The sequence below is a fragment of the Cyprinodon variegatus genome, unplaced genomic scaffold (genome assembly GCF_000732505.1).
Source record: "Cyprinodon variegatus isolate N-32 unplaced genomic scaffold, C_variegatus-1.0 Scaffold412, whole genome shotgun sequence".
Classification (NCBI taxonomy): Eukaryota; Metazoa; Chordata; class Actinopteri; order Cyprinodontiformes; family Cyprinodontidae; genus Cyprinodon; species Cyprinodon variegatus.
Window position 1 is genome coordinate 379,020 of NW_015150865.1, and position 25,044 is coordinate 404,063.

At 36.3% G+C, this 25,044-nt stretch overlaps 1 protein-coding gene across 2 annotated transcripts in view; it reads left to right on the forward strand.

The window, feature by feature from the left end:
* Positions 1-25,044, forward strand: part of LOC107093193 (contactin-4-like) — a 240,968-nt gene that overhangs the window by 93,841 nt on the left and 122,083 nt on the right. For both annotated transcript variants that reach the window (XM_015388077.1, XM_015388076.1), the window contains exon 4: positions 1,610-1,785. In XM_015388077.1, coding sequence (XP_015243563.1) covers positions 1,610-1,785 — 176 coding nt within the window. The remainder of the gene's footprint in view (positions 1-1,609; positions 1,786-25,044) is intronic.

Below are 25,044 nucleotides of genomic sequence, written 5' to 3' on the forward strand. Positions count from 1 at the left end.
CTGTGGTTATGTGAGAATAGAAGTGGCATGTGTTGGCTACAAGAAAAATACTATATTTAACTGAAAAAAAAGCACTACACATCACACTGGATGCACTATCCCCACCATTAAACATGGCGTCAGGAGGAATGATAGGATGTTTTTCTCTAGCTGGTACAGGGAAGCTGCTCCAACTTGATGAAAAGATTGGTGGCGATAAATACAGAGCAAAACTAAAAGAAAACCTAAGACTGATGTGAAGATCCATCCTCAATCAGAAATGGTGGAAATCAAAGCATACTCATTGAATTCCAGGCCAATTTTGCTTTAATAACATTCATGAGAACTATGTACCTCTGCTGAAAGATTTGCTTATATGTTTTTAAATGTTTTTATTTTACATATCCCTGTTTAGGCCTTTGAGGCATAGCATACACAGATGTGAATGCCTTTATGTGCTGAGGAAGTATAACTCTGCAAAAAGGTTTCTCAAGATGGAATCCTTATTGGTTAACGGAATTATTTAATAACACCCGCATCTGGCATCAAAGCAGACTAGTTGCTATTGCTATAATAGTACCAAGGGTTTAATGACCTTCAACCATTTGGATTATTTTGCATATTGGTCTGTGGATGTGTTGTAGATAAAGACCCTGGAAAATGGCTAGTAGTTTATGGTTCATAGACTATAAACTGTGAATAATCACAATGTATATAAAGATTCATTTCAAGTCACAGGGTACAAATATATCCAGGTAGAGTAGCAGCCATTCAAAATGGCCTTCCCAGTTGAATGGCAACCCACTTCCCTGCAGCTCCCAGCAAAAGCACCTCCAACTTCCAGCCACTGGCCTTCTCCTGGGCGTGCATTTTTTTTTTACTCTAACTCCACCCTTTCACTTAATTACAGTCCCTAACCTGGAGATAACGTTTCTCTTTTGATCTTAATACCCATAATTAATATTTTAGTACACAGATTGATGTTTTAAAAAGGAATTGTAGAGGACTAGCCAAGGACCAGCCAAGGGGCCATCAAAGAAGTGGGGACATTTTGAATGGCTACTACTGTAGCACCTTCTGGCCCTATTAGAGTGTATCATGGCTTGAAGCCATTTTTTAGATATGACTGATTTCCTCCCGTGGGTGTTTCTTTTTAATAACATGGGGAAATTTGAGAGTCCGCTGCCATTTTAAGTGAATTATCTCCTTCGTTGATCACCCACAACACCGATAATAATCATGTGCACTGCTCTAGAATGCGCAAGTGTGTAGGTGAGCTTGAAGGCATTTGTTTTAATTGTCGAGCCAAAATGATTAAGTGGAAATTTTATGTGGTTGGACTTAGCTTTGGTAAGATGGATGGCTTGCATTTCTATCTTTTCTCCAACTCAAGTCCTTGGCACTATAATAGTTCACTGCTGCTTACATTAACACTAAACCTTAGGGCATGATTTCTGGGATCATCCCACCTTTAATTTCTCTCATGCGGAAACACAATTAAATGTACAAGTCGTGTTTTCCTCGTAGTCTGGAATGGGTCTGTTGCCCCAGTCTGAAATTACAACATTAATATGTAAATTTACATGTTAATTTTTCCCTCTTTTTTCATTCTTCGTTTTATCTGCTTTAGGTGGAAATTAAACGGTACAGAAGTCATTCCCAAAGCCGGGTCTCACTACAGCCTTTCTGGAGGCAACCTCAGAATCAGCCGTCTGAACAAAGACCAAGATGCCGGAACGTATCAGTGCCTAGCCTCCAACTCCTTCGGGACCATCGTCAGCCGAGAGGCCAGTCTAACCTTTGCATGTGAGTTAATGTTTTCTCACTTTTCTCTGAACAAACGTCTCTGGGATCTGTAGCTCTAAACCCAAAAATTGGGCAGAGGGGTGAAAAAAGAAAAAAAAAAAAACATAGTTGCAGCCGAGGATAACAATGTGCACTGTTCTTTAAGACATGATCAACATGCTGGGGGAGTTTCTCCCTAGGGTGTCATTAGCTCCCTCTGTGTGCTGACTGGAGTTTACAATAGTCAATGCAGCAGATCAAACATCAGCCAACAAAAAAGATGTGAAAGCAAAAAGCGAGTTACAGTAATTAAAAGAACTGCCACCGGTGATACTGGCTGCCACTAAAGAGCTTTTATTTACTTTTTTAACTGAATCCGCAGTTTCCTTTGGCTTCATATGTTTTTTTTTTGTTTTTTGTTTTTGTTTTTTTTCCAGAATTTCTTTTGTGAGAGTTTAGAAAAAAGACCTTAAGGCAGAGAAAACTATAAGACCTAAATGCAACATGTATCAAAAGTGGCGATAAGGCATGAACTGGGATTCTGATGGTGTGTTAGCAAGGGGCTCTGTTAATCAAACAGCTACAGGCAGACCTCAGAGAACAGTTTGCTGGGCAGCAGCCACTCTGTGCCTGAATTAACAACTATCCTCCAATAAGCATGTTGCCAAGGGAACAATGAGTTCAAACAGCAGACCTGAGTTCAGATGCCTTCTCTGTTCTGGGGAATCTCTCTCTTTCATAGCTGTCTGTGAGGTGGCCTGCTAGTCAGCTAACACATTTTCACCTACTCGGATGTACTTTACCACAGTCACTTTCATTTCTAATGTGAAAGCATGAAGGAGAAAAGCCGAGGAAATGTCATTTATATAGATTTTTCTACATATTTAAGCTGCTGAAAAGTTACAGTCCCTTCAGCTAGCTGTTTGGATCAGCAGGTTGGGTAGAGGGAGAGATACAGCAGTACACTAGGAGTCATCAACACTTCTAAATGAATGCAAGTGTTACTCCAATATTGCACAGGGCAGTCCTCCTGATGATACCATTATTGATGATAAGTTATGCTGTTCACATGCTTTGTATGCACAAATGAGGATTCACGTATCTCAGCATGTTGAATGATTAAGGTGGCTCTGACTGGAGCCCAAATCTACTTTCATATTCATGCAGCTAATAATTATTTCACCATTTGGGGACACTCGTAACACTGAATGCAGTAATAACCTTCCAGTTTGTGAAGATAAGTTGATGATTAGGTGTAAAAAAAAAAAGAAAGAAAGAAATGGACATAGCCTATTCTGTCCTAATATAATGGTGCTTTAATATGCTTGTAGTATTTTTACACCATAATCCCCTCATGTCTATTGACTAAAAGTCAAGTAACACCCAAACTTTATTGACATGATATATATTTCACAAAATTTGATTATTTTATGCTTATACTGTGTTTTCAAAAAGTTTTAAAATGCTTGAAAAATGAGATGCAGTATTGTTCCTGGTGAGAAACAAAATTCATTTTTTTTGTTTGCATCAGTAAATATCCCAAAGATCAACCTATTATTAAATAATGAAAAATGTTTTTCTTTGGATTATAAGTTTTTATGTGCCATAATTAAGAATGAAGAACTCAAGCAATTTTAATGTAGAGCTGCATCAACCAAAAATATTTGCTTTGATGCTTTTTTGATATTGCAGTAATAAAAGGGTAAATAAAAATGAATTAAATTTAGGAACACCTATTTTGATGCTTAAATAAGGTGATAATTGTAAAGAAATTCTGTTAAATTTTTCTGTTTTATGTTTTGACCTTTTGAAAAAAATACAAAAAAAAACACCCATATCCGAACTGGCACGCCAAATGTGATAATTTTTTTCTATCCCCTTTGACAATAAATAGAATATGACACAAATACTTTTTGTTACTGTACAAGGAAAAACTATTGCAGTGTTCTAGAAATGACTTGTTTCAAATATGCTTCCTTTGTTGCATTGTCAGTCAGTCTGCCTACTGGATGGAAATGTCTTAATACCTGCACATTGGGGAACAGCCTTCACTGAAAAACTACCTCTAAGGTTAAAAAAAGTTGAGAAAATGGGACAATATTAGGATAGTTTTGAACTATATTGTCACTATATCTTCTTTACTCTTATCCGTCATTCATTCAAGTTAATTTACTGACCCACACTGTTTGGTGGGTGGGACGTAAAGCCTGTCTATGGATTAGAATTCTTGCAAATATAAAATACAGGCTATACGAAAATACAATGGTTTTGAATTTTGAGAAAAGTTTAGCAACTTAACTTTGATGGCAGTTGGATCAATTTAACTGATCTAAATGCATTAAAAACAGCAGTATTTATTTACACAATCAGCATCCTCAAACTCATTGATGGATGGTTTGACTGATCCTGGGGATTTTAACAGAGAGCCCCAGGCTGTGCATTCCTGGAACATCAGCGTCAATAACTCCCCACTGTATGTGATCATTATTGGTTGGGTGAATTGATGACATTCCCAGCAAATGACTGATAACTGCTCAGATTAGATTCTGAGGTTTAGCATTTGGAGACAAGGCCACCAATCTGTCTCGGGCCATTTGTTTGGCCCCCTGGAGCTGTAGAAAGTCAATCCATGATCCGAGTCTGCTGGTGGATTTCCACTGTGATGGGCTGACAGTTCCATCAATTGTTGGGCTCTGACCTTACCAGTCTACAGTTGCTGTCACAGAGTCGGCGGGGGCTACGCACTGTGTGTATGACTGGGTGTCATCTATCTTCTTTATTACTCATGGAATAGCTTAATTAACTCAAGACCATGATTGAATGGTGAGGACCCAAGTGAATAATTTAAAGGGCAACTGGTTTACTATAGTGTAATGTAATTATTTGTAGATGTTTAAAGGAATACCAGAAGACAAATCCCTGTAAAATCCATTAGCTGCTTTTGAACAATCAGAGCTTTACATTACTCCAGTTGTTTTTGTGATGGAGGTATGCTCAGCGTGAACCAGTGGTGTAGCCAGAAAATATTTTTACACTATAAAAATGAGAATTCTGTCATTGTTTGTCCTAAGTAAGATATTTTAAACTACGCCACAAATAATTTTAACTTTTCATTAGATTTTGAGGGAAGCTGGGAAACCCCATGTGTGCATCGTCTGAACGAGTTTTAACTATTCCAAACTGACCAGTCCCTGATACATATATATTTTCTTGCAACTGAGTACTTTGCAGTGTTTAGAATATAACAGATCATGCCAAAAATAATATGATAAATTTGTTTGTAGTTTTTTTTATTTTATTTTAAAGGCATTATCAATTTAATTAGATGAATACTGAGACCTCAGTAGTTCAGCAAAGCTGTATTTCTAACCCTGCAGCCTATTTTCCTCAATTTGGCCTGTCCATGTTAAATGCTTCTGACCTAGCAAACAAAAGAAGTGCTTTTTTTTTGATGGATTTTGTGGATGCTAACAAGCAACCGGCATCCAGCTCAACTCAGACACCAATGGCAACTTCAGGTGAAAAAAGTAAAAAATAAAAAAAGAATAATAAAAAAAACTTGTTTAGTAGTATGGCGTGAGCTAAGAGAATGAGCAGAATGGTACAAGTTCTGTGTTTTGGCCATAGGTGGCAGTGTCATTATAAAACTCTGTAATGCATCTTTAAGAATCCCAAGAATCCTCAACATAAATGGGCCTAATTTTTTTGTGAAAAGCATCAGTATAGAGTTATATATCTAAGAAAGCCCATTGTTTTTACTGAGTTATGGTTTGATGTAAGCATAAAACTACATGGCATGAAATATGATTCTTCCTACACAGAAACATGAACAAAATATATATATATATATATATTTAAAGTTCCTGTGCTTTAACTCTTCCGTGAAATTCACACCTTTAACACTCACACAAGAAGTGAGGTTTCAGCTCCAGTCCAACCCCTCCATGGTAGAGATCAAAATCTTTCCGTGGTAATGAGAGCTCTAAGTAAAATTGAAGTGTGATTTTGACATTAGACTGAGCCTACTCACACCTCTAATAAGCCAAGCAGCAACTGGAGCTGTGCGAGTCAAAATCTAAGTCTGATAAAGCATCTAATATGCAGTTCTGCNAATCTGTATTCTGATCCTAATCTAGTGTCTTTTAAAGTAATATAGGTGTTAAACCATCAGTCAGGATGTGTTTATCACAAAGTGGAAACATTTGATGAAGGGATTTAAGGCTGCATTCTGTAAAACATTCTGTACTTCTGAATTTAATTTCTTTAAAATAATATGAAATATGGCACACTGGCAAATTGGAAATATTTATCCTTTATTTACATGATTTGCTGCTTGATTGTTTTGATTGTTAATTGAATATTGGAAACAATATAACAAAGTAGAAATGTTAGACATTTGTTGACAAAAAACAGGTCAGTCGAACTAAGCAAATTTATTTTTGTATGCTCTTTAGAGATGCACCAATTAGAGATTTTCTGATTTCTGGTATCTAGTTTTTCTATTGCTGTTGTTTTGAATGGAGCTGTTAGTTATTTTTTTAATGTATATTACTTGTTAGTTAACAACTGTGTTATCTAAAGAGTGTAGATCCTTACCTTATCTCTCAGGCCCAAATCTACTAAGATCACAAACAAGGAATGCCTGAAAACATTTATGTAAATTAGTGGTTAGACATGCTCTAGTGAGATTGCTTAAAATAAATAAGGTTTAGCAAAAAATATTGAATGTCAATGTTAAAATCTGAAAAACCCATTTTGTCAGCACCAAATATTGAAAACCAGGATAAGGCTATGATAATTTATAGAAGGCAAGTACTTCATACAGAGCCTGAATAGGAACGTAAGGAAAGGATTCAGGGGGAAAGAAAAATCTATTTCAAGCACAAGATATGAGTGCACACTCTTGGGTACAATTTGGATATTTTATTGTCTTGCTTTTGTTTTTGTTTTTTTCTTTTCACTTAAAATTACCTTTAGATTGTATTTATATTCACTTTTTTTTATATATAAATTTAAGTAAATTTAATTCTGTTTTAATCGCATAAATTTTGCCTTCAATCCCATAGCAGTATCCGTCCCTCGCACATTTATTTTTACACTGCCTGTTTTGGGATTTACAGCAAATAAAAATGCAGCCTTCTCCTGGCTTTGGATAAACTCGCCTTCAGTGCATCCAGACATAACAGTGTTGTGCCATAAAGTAATGGTAAAGTGGAATTATAATCCTGCAGCAAATAATTTGTATCCTGGTTAGATAATAAGTATCTACATTGGTTATTTTTGACAGTGCAATGTGTTTACCAATGCTTAGACTCTCTCTCTGTGGGAGAGAGAAATTAAACCTGTGATTCATTTTTGGTCTGATAAATTGCAGTGTTTGTAGTAACAAGTGGCATTTGAATATCATCTTATTAGTATTTTGTATGTTGTGATGGTCAGTATATGTTCTAAATATTAAAGTTTCTAAACCCTGTCTACTTTTTCATAACCTTCCACAGCTAAGAGACATTGAACATTTATAAAACAGAGCCCCTTATTTATACTAGATTCAGCTATGCTGATTTTCTCTTAAGTTTGCTCTAGCTTTTTCTTTTCACCTCTTTTTAACTTTGGCAGAAGCCTCTTTTTCATACTATTCAAAACTGATGATAAAACCTTACCATCAAACCTAGAAAAATACATAAAATAGTGAAAGAATGTAACAACCAGTATCAAATCTAGCTTTCTGTTCTAGATTTCTGAATAAACATCCTTCATGTTCCTTTATAAGAGCAGAGCGCTTTGTGCTTCTTTTGACTTGTTTTCTTAAGACTTCAGTGACACTAAGCGAGATATTGATCTTCTTTCAAGAACTTCCACGCTGAAAAGTGTTGTGGTTACCTTGACCAGCTTAAGTTTACATATAATGCCTCCACCATGTGAAAAACTATAAACATTTTATGTCTTCACTGTTTTCCTAACGGAACAGATAGATGGATCGGTGCAGCGTTGGCAGTGATGTGGTCGCTGTATAGGACTGTTGTGGTGAAGATGGATATGAGTCGAGGGGCAAAGCTCTCAATTCTACTAGATCTATCTACGTTCCCACCCTCACCTATGGTCATGAGATCTGGGTGAGGACTGAAAAGGAGTTTATTTTGTAGGGGGGCTGGGCGCACCCTTAGAGATCGGGTGAGAAACTCAGTTATCCAGGAAGAGCCCAGAGTAGAGTCGCCTCCCTCCACGTCCAAAGAAGCCAGCTGAGGTGGCTCAGGCATCTGTTTTGGATGCCTACTGGTCGCCTCCCTTGGGAGGTGTTCCAGGCATGTCCTATAGGGAGGAAGCCTTGTGGAAGGCCCAGGACATGCTGGAGGGACTATGTCTTTAAGCTGGCCTGGTGTCACCTCTGGGTCCCCCCAGAGCAGCTGGAGGATGGTTGCATCGATCAGGAAGTCTGGGCGATGCTTAGCCTGCTGCCTCCGCAGGCTAAGCAGGCTAAGCAACCCAGCCCAGGATAAGTGGAAAGAAAATAAATTTATGGATGGATGGATGTTTTCATAAACTAGTTTTTGGCGCATTTCTATTTTTCAAAGTTTGAGTCTGTCTAAAAATCATCAAATTTATTAACAAAAACAAAAAAAAAAAAAAAATCATCACAAATAACGTCCCCATTGTACCTGCTTTTTTTTTTTGTTAGATCTGAAACACGTCAAGCTGTCAGATATTAGGCTTTCAGTAAGAACATAAACCAGGGTAGCTCATCTTTACACAATGCCTGTGGTCTAACTATGGATATTATTGCATTAATAAGCTGTAAAATCTTGTTTTTTCAGGTGTGCACATAACTTAGACTTAATTAATCAATATGCAAGCATAATGTTAATAGCTTTTTTTGTTTGTTTTGCGTCTAACTCCACCTCCACATCTACTTCTAGCTGCAGGAGGGCACTGTTTTCTAGCTGTTGTGCTCTCATAAACTTGCCGCTTAACACACACATCCTTAGCAACTCCAGCATCAATCAGTAAAGGGAGATTTTAGCATAGTCACTTAAAAAATTAGAATGGACCAAGCTAAACTAAGCCTAAAGAAGCAGTAATAGATGTTTATACAAAAACTGCTACAGTAGGAAAATCTCCCAATGTCACAGTGCTTCAAGCAAAGTCACGTGATGCCTTTCATTTCTATATACAAAACTAAATGTCGTCAAATGTAAAAAAAAATTAGTATACACTCTGTGTATATAAAATGACAATAAAGTTTTGTCTAAGTCTAAGTCTTGTTTGGACCTAAACTGTGAAAACGTCAGATCATCGAACATGGGCTGTGACTACAGTAGTATTACCAGAAGCTGTGAAATTTCAAAAATAGAAAAGTGCCAAATGGGATCACTTTTAGCATGCTGTGCAGCAGTGGTCAGTAGCCAGAACCTGACAGTGAGCAGTGCTAAATTTGAAATTAGCAGAGGCATCATACGCCATGTGTTGTGTTGTATTGTTCTACATGTAGACTATGAAAGTATCCAAATCCCTAAAATTAAACTCTACTACAATGGCACTGTAATACATGGTTCCTTAAGGCAATCCTGTTTTAAGGTTGCAAAATGTAGTCTGCAAAACTTTTAAACAGCTCTTCTTGATGAGCTCAGATTCCTGTCCTATCTATTATTTTTACCACAGATGTGAGATGGAGCTGCTGAAAATATATTCTGCTCCCAGTGCCGTACCCTTATTTTGAACAATGTGGCTTCTTTTTGTGAGATGAAATATCAGTTCATGACTTCTCCTGCTGTCTTGTAATCTAGAATAAACAACAACACAGCTGTTCAAGTTTAAAATAAATAACTGTGAATGGGAAAAAAACATCGCTAAACTCCATGAAAATCACCAGAATTGCAATAGGGATTGTCACGGGGAAGATATTTAATGTAGAGTTTATGTACTTACAAATCTTTTCCATAGATTGTACTTTATTTCCACATCCAAAAAATACCTTTGATGTGTTTATGTAAATTATAAATTGACCCTTAAATTTAATTGTCTCTGCAATTTTCTTTGGAAGGGGTGGTTACCTGTTGAAGATGTACACAAAAATCTTTAAAGTTTGGACACAGATGTGGACATAACAGCTAGTTTTTTCTTAACAATAAAGACCAATATTCTCAGAATCTGTGTGTTATTCAATTCAGAAACAGGAAAAGAAAATTACAGAATTGCACAGTATTGATCTCTGCCTGTTTATATGAGTTAACCACTCAGCCTGGTTTGATCGGACAGCCAACTGGAAAAGCCATGCACACAGCATGCTAGCTATAATGCTGGTTAATATTTCAATCAAAAGCTGGGAAACAACTCCTTATTTTAGTTGTGTCCACAAATAATAATTATAAACCCCAAACGTGAGTCATCAACAATGATTATCAAAATAAGGAAGAAGCAAACCTAGCAACCACCAATTATCTCCTCGTGTAAAGATCCTCAGCAAAAAAGATTCATCTATTCAAGAAGTGAAAAGATAGAAAGAAGTAATAAATAGTGATGTGAAGGTTACTTTTTAGATGGGATATAGTTACATAGAGGTGGAATTAGCTTTCTATTTTTGTTGTATTTATCTAAAAAAGTTATCTTAGTGTATTACGCCCTGTATGGGTTTGAAATATTTTAATGACGACCTAAATATAACAGCTGGGTTTTTGTACTTTTGTGGTCTAAGTTTGGTAACTTCAGCTTCTTTGTTTTCCTTTTTCAAGAAAAAGGAAAGATGTTATTCACTGTGATTTATATTTGATTATTAATTCAAAATGAATTAATCATCACACAGCATTTTTTTCATTCTCAGAATATTGTTGTATTTCCCTAGTCCATCCTTTTTTTTATGACAGAGTAACCCACTTAGAGCATTAGTTATACCAAGATTGCAATAAAATATTTTCGTCCATCAGTATGCTTTTACGAGAACTCCTGTAGTGGAAAAGTTTTAGTTTCAGCTGGTTTAATTTTTGTGAAAAAAAAATCTTCTTTAAGGAACCTTCAGCTATCCAATTATTAATCGATAATTTTTTTCAAATAATCGACAGATTAATCTTTTGATACGAACAAATTCGTTCTTAAATCATTAGTACAGTAAGAGTGATTTAGGACAAAATGCTGCATTCACCATTTTTTTTTCTCTTAATCTCTCAGGGATAAAGTTTTACGAGTGCTCCAGACTTGACGTAGGAGTCTTGTGCAGTCAGCTTTTATCCAAAGCTAGTTTTTCACTAAATGACTACATTTGTTGTTACTCAAGAAGCAATTGGCCATTTTATTACACTACATCATTATATATTATGCATCTCCGCAATTTCAAATTCCAGTTTAATTCAATAATGACAGAACTATCGGTCACTACACCTGCATTCGGCTTGTAGGTATTAAGGGGACGATTGTTTAATTTGTTGTCATTTTGTCTAATGAAGGAACAGTGAGTGAGCTCAATGTGGAAACAAGCTACTATTAAAAATAACATATGGAACAGAATATAAAAAGAAGGTTGCTTTGGCTAGACATGTTTTTGACAGCCTTTTCAGATCAAATATTTTTTCTTATAATTATGATGTTTTTAAATTATTTTATCTTTACTTTTGTAAAAGTGCAATGAGTCATGGCTTATCCCAGCTCTGCCCAGAGAAGGCAATACAGTCTAGTAGCAAAAAGGTCAAGAGCATGTCAAGGGTATTGAAATGTTAACCTCAAAATGATCATTTGCCAAAATCAAGTTCTCTTTCTAACAACATTGTAAAGTTACTTATGTAAGAGTTACTTACTTACCTCTTTGCTAGACATGATTTTCCGAAAGGTGTTTCTTTTTTTCTATGTATTTATCCTTTGCAAATGTGTGCGCATTCAAGGCAAGGGATAGGGGTTTGGAGCATTAGGAGGGGTAGAGAGAGGCATTGCTTGTTGTACATCATCTTAAGGTCTACAAACAGCACCCAACAGACTGTCATTTTCCTTATTGTTTCTTTAGTAACTATACTATATTTCTTTAGAAATAAGTCCTTTTGAGGTGATTGCATAACTGTTCTCAAACTCAGAAACTTAAACATTTTCACTGTCATAAAACTTCATAAAAGTTCTTGACAATTTTAAATAGAGAGAAGTGGTACTCTGTTTACCAAGTTAAGAATATTAAAAAGATTTTGACTTTTTTAATGCAACCTGATATATACCATTTCTCCTATGATCTTCTAAACTATGCTTAAGCCCACATTTGGTGTCCAACATAATCATTTGCATAAATCGTCACTGAAGATCTGGAAGTTGCTGCTTTGACCTTATCATGCAAGTGGCAAAAGATTGTAAGTTATTTAATTAAGTTATCTGAGTTTTTCAGCAATGTTTGTTTGTAGCATAGCAAAATACTTCATGTAGTTTTTCAGAAAAGGAATAATAATCCCCAAAATTATCTGAGATGATTTTGCACAGCATTTTAGTTTTTGTTCTTTTTTTTTTTTTTTACTAGTTTCTTATTAACTCAGATATTCAGTTAGTGGAAACTGATTGATTTTATGTCATTTAAAGGTAAAATTACATTCTCCACAAACTTGGCTTTTTAATTAATAATGGAACTAAGATTCTACTGTTCTGTCAAATGTGGAAGTTCCTAAATCAGTCATTGAAATCCCAGACACCTCAGGGTGTCTGGGATTTCTCCTTTTTGTTCTATCAAAAAAGCATCAGTAATATCTTGGTCCTATTTCAGGTGATTAATGCTCCTGAAATACATTATAGATTTTTCTTAGATTTGACTTGTATGTCTCCTCAGACCCATTGGTCCAATCTTAAGCAGTTCCACATTTTTGATAGTAGTTTCATTTCTCAGCATAATTCCTGATGTGACTTCATTATTGTGTTCTTCTTTTGGGAACTAGATGAGTCACAGATATGCTACAGAAGGAAATCTCTGTTACACTTTTTGCAAAAATAATATTCTTAGTATTGCATTTGAAGTTCTGCATGCTCTATGTCGTTGTCAAGGTTACATTCCAGAATAACTACACTCCAGCATTAACCTCCACATCCTAAACTTTTGATGGATGATGCTGTTTTTTGCAAGGGTTGTGCCTGTCCTTCTCCTGAGACAAAGATAAGTGATAGGCTGTGGGTGTTGCTGCTCAATATACACTGAACCTGATTAGTATGTCTTATCGATTCTGTATCAGTGATTATGTAAAATTTGTGCACTCACATTTCATACTGATGAATAGGCAGAATATTCTATATTACCCTTTTATATTGGTGATGGTGCTTAAATGCCATTGCAAAACTTATTCAGTGCTCTGCATGTCATTCAGCCGCAGATGCCAAAAGGTCTGACTCTGGAAAAGGGAAAAGGTAGTGAAAATAAAGCCTGGCTTGACACATCCTGTGGGAGGGAGTATATCTCCAGTTACAGGTTGTAGACATGCAGTGTCTTATTAGTGTCAGGCAAGTTCATTTTTGGCCAAACACAAAATAGACGACTCCAGATGTAGGCAGAGAGGTTTTGAAAGGGGGCAGACAGAAATACCTCATTTAGATGCAAAAAAAAAATCTTTTAGATTCCTTTCAGCTGCTGTGATAGTGTGGAGCGAATGTATTGACTTAGTTAATGAGGCAGAAATAGCTAATCGGGTGTTTTCTGGCTTTTACTTTTTTCTGCACTGCACTATCAAGATATCACTTCTGAGAAGTCGCTGTAAAGCAGCAGCAGATGCTATCAGTGTTCATTTAAACTTTAAAAGATTAGGGTTTGATTCCAGTAATTTTCAGAGCTATAAAGAATGAAATAAAATGTAAATTCAGAAAAGGGTTAGGGTTAGGGTTATTCATTTTTGTGTATTTGCCTTCCCTTTACCTACATTATTTTCATCAAATTGTCCTTGCTTTGATATGGCTTGTCCTTTCTTAGTTCCTCTGTTTATTCATTTCCTGGATCATTCCTTCATGTGATTGTTTCTCTGTTCATTCGTTTCATCCTTTCCTTTCATGTTCTTGTTTCCATGCTTATTATCCTTTTTGTTCTTCCATTCTTTTCTGTCCTCCTTCTTTAAGATTCTTCCTCCTTTCCTTTTTGGTATCATTCTTCCTTTCTTATATATAACCTGTTTGCCTTCATATTCTCCCGATAGCCTCACCTTCCTGTCTTCATGTGTGCTATAGAAATGTATAATCAGTTAATATAGAAATAAAAAGGTATTTGTTTTCAAATAAATGCAAAGATTTGCGTGTTTTTTTGTTCACAGAATAGTGAAAGAACACATTAAATACGAATGGTTTAAAAATAACTAAATTTGGATTATTTTCAACCAGGCTGTTGGGCAATTATTCCATGGCCCCCCAAAGTAATTCATCTTCCCGTGCAAGAGGGTTTTACAACTATAAGGCAACAAATTAGTTAAAATATTCTACCCAAATCCTGAGTCATACTGTATTAACTGCAAATCTCGGTACATTTAAACACATATATATTATGTACTCCACTCAATTCAATTTAGTTTATTTATATAGTGCAAATTCACTACAGATGTCAGATCAAACAGTCAAATGTGTCAAATTGATTAAAATTCTGGGTTTTAACTAAATAATTAATTTACTTTACTCTTAAATTAACTTCAATCTTGTTTGTTTATATGACTACACACATTCGTTTAGCAATCTGTCAAAATGCTTATTTAAAATATCCCAAATCTCTGATTAATTCTAACATATTACGGTACAATCATGAGGAAAATAAATTCCACTAGACTACAAATATCTTTAACACTGTTCAGCTACATACCTATAACAAAGTACAGGCTAGATTTGGTTATGCAAAGCATATATTTTTCAATATACAGTTACAAGACTAGAATCTTTAAAAGGCCATCCCTTTAAATATATTTATACTTAATACGCATAATATGAAAGGTAGCAGTTGAGTTAATTATGGAGCAGTTCTTATTAGGGTCAATTAAAACAATGCATGCCAATGCACAACACATGAGAACTGCTAAGAGACCTAGTGTCACAATGGTAGTAAAAGCAGTCCTAAAACTGTAAGCTCAACTGGCAAGCAAATATTCTAGTTTAAAAAAACTTGTTTTTGACCGCCGTCACGGCATTTCATATACTGCGCTCTGCAGGAATTCCCCCACTGCATCATTTATTTAATATCTAAGAAAAAGAAGACCATAAAGAAAACATCAATAGGCGGAACCAATGTGCTGTTTTCCATATCCCATCCCAGACATAAAGACAGAGACCTGAGTTTCTTGCTGACCGTCATCTGGCAGTGTTAGGACAGAGGGTTAAGGTCAAGTCAACTTGCCCTCTTGAAAGTACTTTGCCATGTTTTTTTTCCAGGCTAAAAGAAAAGGAATAGTGCTAAGTGGTAAGGGATGTGAGAGAACATAATCACTGCATAAGCGATAAGACATACTAATCTGGGCCAGTGTATATAGAGCAGCAGAATCCACTGCCTATCACTTATCCTTGTCTCAAGATAAACTTTGGGATAAATACGAGTTACATGGGTAGGTGAAAAAAAAGTATTTTTGACTAATATACTTATACTGACAGAGTATATTAACACTATCCTGTAAACTTTGACTAAGGGCATGTGCACACGCACACACAGGTACAATAAAGGACTGTTAAATTATTTAACTGTTTACTTTTGTTTTTCTGCCTCTTAGAAAGTAGATTTTTTTTTATTTTTAAGAAAAACCAAAAGGAAAAAGCAAGGCCAACTACTCTGCAGTTTATCGGAGGTGAGTTGTATGGCTTCTTCTGAACTCCAGACAAACGGTCTTGAACTAGACTTAAAGATGCATTGCAGAGTTTTCTAATAATACTACCAACTGTGGTGAAAACGTGTAACTGCAGCACTTTTGCTCTCATTCTCGTAGTTCATGCTCACAGATTTTTTTTTATATACTTTTTTCTACTTGCCATTTTTCTACTACCATTGTTCTCTGAGTTGCAGGGAACTATAGCAATAGCGCAACTATACGCCCAATAGGGGTGTGCAAAATAATCGTAATGATGATGCATCGTGATTCTAATTTTTGTGATCTACTGCATCGATTCTTGACGCCAAGTATCGATTATTAATAAAAAAAATTTATAAATAAAATTGCATGAATGTTTGGCGAACATCAGCCAAAAACAAGTGTAATACAACTTCCAGTCCAGTAGATGTCGCTGCGGATGTGTTGACGCACGCTGCCTTGTGTCACAAGCATTTCCGGCCGCGGGATACTGCACCGAGTCATTAAAAAACAAAACATGGAGGAGAAAATATTGCAATGCATCGCAATAATTCAAGTATCGTGATACATCGTGATAGAATCGCATCGTGGCCTGTGAATCGTGATACGAATCGAATCGTGACTTATTTGGCAATACCCACCCCTAACGCCCAAATAAATTATTAAATCTAATGTGTTATGCAACACTAACAATTTGATTCAGATATGTACTGTGCAAAAAACTTTTATTGATGATTTGCTTCACAGCGAAGATTGCTTATGGTGGATAAAGCATGCAGCTACACTTGTCAAGTCTTCCGCAAGGTCACAATTAGCCGGCCTAAAAGTTGCTAGAAGTCGCTAAATGACATTGTCATCCAATTTGCATAGCTGGTCATGCTTTGATCCAATCTAGCAACAGGAGGAAAATCAAGCAAGTCAAAACAGAAAGTAATTAAAATGATTCTAAATACTATTAAAATAAAAAATTAACTGAATAAAATAATTCCAAAAACTCAAATACGTACCAAGAGTGGTTAAGGTTGAGCCTCCTCCTGTGACTTCCTCCAGCCCATGAGTTGCACATAAGTAACCCCCATTAGAATAACACAGTTCCCTTAAAATTGTCCCATAATGGGTTACACATTTTATAATCCAGAGTTTGGGTAGATAAAATAACCCAGCAGTTTTTGTAAAAAAGTACTTCAGACCATAAGAAAGCCCTAGAAGTGTGAAAACAACTCAATCTTTTATACAGCAGATCCCACAGCATGTATGTTGTTTTAGCAACTGGTCCACATCACTGTTTCTTAAAATCACTAATAACAAGAGATCCTGGTTTGCATGTTGTGCTAGACTGCTCAGATGGCATCAATAGATGGCTCTAATGATTTTTGCATAGTGAAGTGAACAGCAGTCTTTTCTTTATTAAAGTTATGTTGGCAAAAGGCAGCAAAAGAATAAGAGAAGTGCAGGTACCCAGATGGCAGGTGGGATCTAAAGATGTATTTGCTCTTTGTGATTGTGAGACTTGCATGGCAGACATGGAACTTTCCCCCCCAAGCAATGTTTGCCATTTAATGGAGAGAGTTGAAAACAAATTGGTAGCTGAAGGTAAGCAAAAATCAAAATTAACATGAATCCAGCAACAAGGGATAATCAAGCACATTGAAAAAAGCAGAAGGATATAGACGGTTTGATTGCACATTCTTCCATTTGTTGATGAGCAGTTTGAGTGGTGGTAGATTTAAGGGAGTCAGATATTAAAGTGGATTACTTGCAGTGAAATCTGCGAACCTGCAATCAAACAAACAGCATCGAAAAGCTTAAAAAAAGTGAGTGTACCATGGAGTTTGTGGAAGTCTCTGACCTTTATGGAAACATTAAATTTGTTAAATTTGCAATCCCTGTAATACTTCCAGATTTGCAAATAATTACAACTAGTGGTTTAACATTTACATTTCATTTTACCTGTACAGTATATAGTGCATAATCTAAAGAACGACATAACTTAAATACAGATAAACAGTGCAATAAATTTTCACCCCCAGCTATTAGCATTTCCGACGACAACATCGTACAAGAAAATATAATGGAAACAATGTATATGTATCCATTCTCTCAGCAAAGTCATTATTTTATGCAATGTAGCTTAGCATGCTTTTATGATTCAAGGATAATTAGAAGTACTCTCTGTGCCCTAATAACATAACTTTATGGCAACCTTAATGAGTGCCTGGCTGCTGTTGCACAAATAGCTGATGGTATAAATTGTGCTTCCGGTACAGGTTTGGTAGAGACAAAGCACATTATCAAAGTCCTGTAGAGCTCCTTTATGTTAGAGAGAATTTATGTATTGGAAATTTATTTAGTTTTACCCTTAAGCCACAAAGGAAGGTATTTGTAGGAACCCTCCAATGTTAAAATATGTCACATTAGTATGACCTTTTTTTCTGTGGTTATAACAAGGTTTTGCAGCACTTACCTATAATGGTATCTCTTGTCAAACTAAACTTTCTAGGAAGTTATAACAAAACTAGCTATGCATATTATCAAAAGTGCAACTCCATACCTAAAAGTTTAATTGGGAATTCAGAGGCTTGCTAAAAGTATAGGCATTTATAAAGTTGGAATTCCAACTAGAGAGGTTGTTTGGATAATGCATTGTTAGCTGCTGTTAAACTTTAGTAATTCTCTTGCTGTTGTCCACCTCTTTTATATTAGGTAGAGAATCTGTAAAGCATTAAATACCCATCCCAATGAACCTGGAAGTCTTAATTTTCAATACACACCTGAATACATGAGGTGTATTACTCCGCCACCACTTAATGACGGGGAGCGCCTCTATGGAGAAGCAGGTTGTGATGAATCTGACGGTCACGGTTGGGCGGGCCTATTGGAGTATGATTAGTGGCTCTGGCATTTGGAAAGCTCATATGTCAAGGATGCAATGATCAGCCTAATCTGGAACATTGTTTGTAATGTCAGCCCAGGTTTGCGATAATTGATGCTAATGGACCTGGATGGGACATCACTTTTACTTATTCCGTGGCAATTATTCATTGTTAGCTGATTTCCTTCGGAGAATCACAGAGAAGCTTTCATATACAGAAACCTTCAGCACTATTTTGTATTTATTTTCGGAAAATCTAAAAGGACTTGTGTTCTCTGCTCACACTTTTAAAGGATATGTTATTTGAGATGTCCCCCTGCAGACAAGCTCTTTTCTTTTATGTTTTCTTTTTAACATTTACACAGCTGTGTGAACTTTGAAAGCTATGTCTTTGGTGTAGCCCAGCCATCTACCCCGATGGACCCCTTCTTTCATTGAAAGACATCAAGCATGTTGTAAATTATACTCTTTGCTGTTATCTCCAAGCCCACTTCCACCACAATACTTCTTTTACTCTTTTTTGGCAGAGGAGAGTGCATGGTTAGAGGTTGAAGATGAGGTGATGATGGCGGGAGTCATCGGACTGCCAACAATTGTGGCATGCTTTCAGCCTGGATGAGGCCACCCCTGCTGCAGTGGACTGGGACAATCAGTGGCTCTGGTGAACTAGACATCCCCATTTCATAAACCACAATGGCTTTGATCACATCCAAAAATAAAGCCAAAAAAAAAAAAGACTTTTGGGGGTTGGGATGGGAGGGTGATTCATTTCAGAACCTTAGATGTCTCATGCTTTTGTTGACTTTGTTCTGTAAGCTCATATTTTGGTAAGCTTGCATGCTTTTATCTAACCTTCTATAGTCCTTTTAGATGAAAGTGAGTGGTTGGGTTAGCACCCCCCCAAAAAAAAAAAATGAAAAAGAGGATTGAAAGCCTTTTTTTGGGAAGCTTCAAGCCCTTCCTAAAAAATGAATTGGTTTGTCCTTTAATTTAAGCGCACTTTGATTGAGAAATGGTTGCCTTGTCGCTTTACTGTACCACCATGATGAGTTAATGGACTGATGTATGCAAGATAATGAAAAGAAAAGAAGAGCAAATAAACTGGTGACAAGTTTTCATCAAAGATCTCCGATCAGCAGTGCCAGACAGAGATAAAGTCCACTGACAAGAGGGAAGTCAATTAGCCTTGCAACAACATTAATCTCATTTGAGTGACAGCTAAGAGATAACAGTGAGTATTACTAAAACAAAAAACAACCAAAGGAAATAGAAATAAGCCTTTCAGCATCATGCTCCAGACTGTATCCTGAAGCTGCAATGTGTCGGACGTCTGCTTTCCGTCGCTACCTTTAGGCGCGCTCACCCTGACATTGTTTGGCAGCCTCTTTTCATAGTCTGGTAAATATAATTAAAAGCGACAGTAATTTGCTGTGTAAAAATGACTGCCAAGAGAGTTTGTCATCTTGTGTACGGACTGCACCTAGATCCTGGATGCTCAATTATTCGTCTGAGGGGATAACATGTTCTCCTCCAGAGAGGAGCAGAGACAAACACGTACATTAATCAGATTAGTGGATTAACATGCAAAACCAGAAACCATTTCAGACACAAAGGGGCTGATTTTTCTGCAATTTATGCTGCATTTTGAGTTTGATTAATTCTTAATGACAATGCTATAAGCATAAAAGAGACTTTTATCAGTTACACAGCAAGTGCAGGAGACTGATCTTACTGATTGTTTGAAACCGATACCATTGATGATTGAGGAGGATTTACAACCTTTATAAATAATTAAAATTGTACTTAGAGAGTTTTTAAAAACCTGCAAGTTTCATTGCAATGACTATTATTGCCCCAAAGAGGTAAAGTGATAATAGATGGATTAATAGATGAAAAAAATAAAAGAAATAAAAAGAAGTTGTTGAGGTTTGTGTAAATATTTTTTTACTTTTCCTTTTTTTATTTAAGCAATTTAAGACCATGTTAAATGTGGCACACATAATCCTAGTACTGAATTACAAAGAACAATTTGTAAAAAGTAAAATACAAATGTAAGCAAAACTAAAATAGAGTTAAGTTTAAAGTAATGGAATGATTATGACATACAGCTAATGAAAAATCAAAACTCGCTGCTGTTTTGAATATAACATAACAATAACAATATTAATTTTAATTCAAAAATATATTCCTGAACTCGAAACTGAAAAGTTTGTCCATATACTGTACTGTCAGTGCTACATTACATTTATGCAATTAATCTCTGGCTCTGCTGAGGTGATAAGAAAGTCCAGATTGATTTACAGGTGGCTATTAGGGGTGTAAATAATAATCATTTTGTATCGATGAATCGATCCAAAAGCCGACGATCCGATGCATCGACACGTCCGCAAGATAATCGATTAATGTTTTTTTTTTTCCTCCGGTCTATTTTTATCCATTTGCTCCTGGGCGTAATTCTCCCTCCCGTGCTGCGGTGCCGCTAAACCTATTTTGCCCTCCTACCGCGCTTCCTGGTTATACTCTTACAGAAGTTTGTTGCAGCAAGCTTCACACAGACATTTTTAAATTATGCTCAGTATTGAAGCATGGTCTGGGCTACACGCTGTGGGTCTAGATACGGCCGAGGCGATGAGGAAGTGGGGGCGAGTTTAGTCCGACGACGGAGGGACAATTGGGCAAAAAGAGCGGAGATTCAGCTGGAAAAAGGCTCCCAGCGTTCTCGGGCACCTCGCTTTTCTAGCGGGTCAAACTTCACGAGTTGTTTTCCGCAATTTCGGTCATAAAAACAAAACAAGCCGGCCTCCTGTCTGGTGCACTGTTTGCGGTCAGCTACAATCTGGGAGAGGAGCAGCGGAGCGTCTCTCAAGGGGCGGTGACGTCAACACTCTGGAGCCTTCTTCTTCTTCTTTTTTTTAATGGCGGTTGGCAAACAACTTATAGGTGCATTACCGCCACCTTCCAGAATGGAGTATGGACCAGACAAACTATTATATTCTCCCTAAAATACCCGTTCTTCTTAGAAAATTAAAAATACTCCCAAAAACTACATCCCCAGATGACATTTGAAACAATTCCCTTATATCTAGTTTATTTTCATTCCTGTCTAACTCTCTACACAACATCTCTCTTTCCTGAATATATTTATTACATTCTAAAAAAATATGTTGGACAGTTTCTCTGGAGCCGAGGTATTGCATTGAACTCATTACACTGATATTGTGCAGTATTTTTGCAGTATTTTTTGATGCAACTTTTCTACTTCTGTTATTTGCTGTTGTTTCTAAAGAAAATGCATAATGATATTACAGCTTTCATTGATTTATTTCAAACTTGAAACTTTGTTTAGCCTGTAAGGTGTAAAAAAAAAAAAAAACAATTAATCGATTAATCGAATCGAATCGAATCGTGGTGTATTCTTAAGTATCGAAAATAATCGAATCGTTGGGTCAGGAAATCGATACTGAATCGAATCGCCATGATGGATGTGATTTACACCCCTAGTGGCTATCATTTCCATTTTTTGGCCTCAGATGTCTTTTGTCTTTCTTTTGACAAAAAAATACAGCTTTTCTATGTGGCTTAGTTCATCTATTACTACAAGTGTCTTAACAAGTTAGAATATCAATATTAATAAATATCAGTCATCTAGCATCATATCCTGTTATTTCCTGTTAGTTGCCCTGACCTTGGACTTGATAAAACACACTGGACCTTAAGGTGCTTTGATACTGTGACCCTTTCCTGTTTTCTGTAAAATTCAGACATTTCTGAAAAAGGATTGAGACCTTTTTTAAGCTCAAGTAAGCATTCGTCTGTCTGTCTGTCTTTCTGTCATCTATCTAATTTTCTGAATTTATTTCCACTAATGCATTCCTTTGGCTGAGTTTAGACTCACATTCTTAACACTTTTTGTTCTTATATCTCTTCTCATAACTGACAAACTAACTCACTGTGTAACACTTGCTGTAAATATTTAGCATGTTATCTTTTAATTGTTTTGGTGAAACAGGCTTGTAAAACAATCATGTTTCACAGCTTAAATTTTGTAACCCTTTAAATTAAGATCATGTTAAAAGCTAGTTTTTTAAGGTAATGTATTTCATTTGTCACCTTTTAGAATTAAATTTAAGGGGAAAAAACTATTAATTTGATTTGTTAGGGAAAAATGTGAGATTGTATTTTCAAGCCTTATCACCCAGCCGTTGGTATTGCCAATAAATCACAGGACAAAGCCCTCTTTTTCCAAATGGATATCACCCTCACTGCTCTTTCAAAGTTAAATCTATGGTTGCAAAATATCTAAGCAGTAAGTAAGGAGCTGCTGAGTCCAGTGATATTAAAACTAGGGGCCAGACACCTCAAATGGGAAGTACTGAGGCAGCACAGCGGGCAGCGCGTGACTGGGGTTAGAAGCCGTTACGTTGAATAAACCTGCTCCTGGCCGAAACAATAACGGAACAAGAGCGCTTTCAGACCTCCAGTCCTGTCAGGTTCCAGGATACAGGCAGCAATACAAAACAAGAGGAATGGTGAAAACATTACTGACAGATAAATGTGGGGGAAATGTCAGAGCACGTCAAACACAAACACATCAGTCAAAACTGCACCCAGGTGTCAACATCACTGAAAAGCCTTTTGTTATGTTTCGCTAAAGCTACATTTATTTTCAATTTGAATAATAATTAATGTGGATTTTTCATCTCAATACAAATTGTTCACATTTACATTTCCCTTCTTTTACATTAACACAATCAGTCCTTTGTTAAACCTGTTTCTGCTGTTGCCTGTGAATTACTTTCTTCTGCAGTTAATAAAAGCACATCAAGTACAGTCATCTCCAACAGCAACATAAAACATGACCATTGTACCTTAGGTTTGCTCTCCGTGCTGATAAGTGTTAAATGGTTACTTCCACTCAGAATGAACCCCACCTGCCCAAATAAGAGATTTGAAGTGTTTTTGATTTAGGTTGGGATAACTTTCAACCTCTTTAGTGCTTTTTGAAAACAAGAAATTGGTGGAAACTTTAAAGTTATTATCCGTTTTCCAAATTGAATCAAAATAATATATATTGGTTTAAATGCATGTACACCCACGCTAACATTTCATTATTGTCAGCAAGGGGCATATAAATGTCACTATCGTGAAGGCTAATGATCTTTGTATGTTCTTATTTTAAACAAACTTTCACCCTCAGATTAAATATATTGGTCCAAGAAAATTCCATGGAATCACCACGCCTGAAGGCTATACTGAACCTAAAACGTCTGGACAGTCTAACCTTAACATCATCTGAGAGAATCCATGTCTCTGAAACTCAGATAGTGAAGTCTTGCTTAGGTTTGCAGTTACCCATATGAGAAGCAAAATACCTTCTGGAGATCAGTTGTATCATCAAAAGAGTCACAGATCGAGAAATTTAGCCAGGGCAAGATGTACTTTTATAGTAACCTAGGTCAGGCTTTCTTGAAAGGAGAGCAATATATCAAGTCTTAAACATGGTGGTGTTAGGAGCACCACAAGTGCCTTCATTACATCCAGTGACACGGGTGCCTTGGACAAAGCAATTGTAAAAATTAAGAAACTGTAATATGATCATTCCAGATAAATACTGCAGTAGAAAATATATCATGATTACTGCGTATGTAAACTTCTGACCTGAACTGCACCTATAGTTACAGAGGTACGAATGCAGAACCACTTTTTTAATGAGTTACAAGCAATAACAAGATACTGAGGTATTTTAACCCTCTGAGTCAGACACATCTATTAGCCCCTAAAGGCATCAATCTGGCATTAATCTTCAGAAAAATAAAAGAAATCATCTCCTTAATAGGATTTAAATAACTATTAGCTAATCCGTTCACAAGGCTTAAGAGCAGATTTATGCTTAAAGAAATAATTCAAGACTGCCTGGTAATGAACCTTTGCTGCGGGCAATATGACATATTATCTGACCTCACAGTCCTCTGCATAAATCAGCAAGTGCAATAATTTTACATTTAGATCACTTGGTGGTGAACTAATCAGTAATCTAATTTGAAAGAGGATTGCTGGCAGTTTTGGTGATGTGCAAGGTTGCAAGGAGAGCAGGCGCATCCACACCGCTGCTCAAACCGACTTGACAATATGCAGCATATTGCAGAACAAGGTTAATTAAGGTTAATGAACCCAATTTGGAGAATATGTATGGATACATTTGAGACACTGTGTCACCTGTCTTTGTGGAATAATTAACAGACTGTCTTCAGTTTCCTGGTTAAAAATAACATTTAGATCATGGTAAATGTGTAAATGAAAAGACATTAAATTTGCGGTAGGTAAAGAGAAAGACATTATATAGTGCCAACATATACTGTAGCTTGGTAAGCATTGCCTTTACAAAAAAATTTATTCCTTTTAAACTTTTCAACATTGGCAGCAATAAACTTTGAGATAAAAAAAAAAAAACAACAAATACTAATAGTAGTAGTTAATGATGGATAAGTGGAAATGCTTTAATCTTAAAAGTATTGCATATATTTGTATTCACATGAGGCAGTGCTATGTATTAACATTGAACTACCTGAAGCTCAGACAGAAGGTCCATCAACGTTAGCTCTTGTAGCGTTTAGAATCGTAGGGAAGTCATATTTCAATTTTAAATCATTCTGGCCTAAA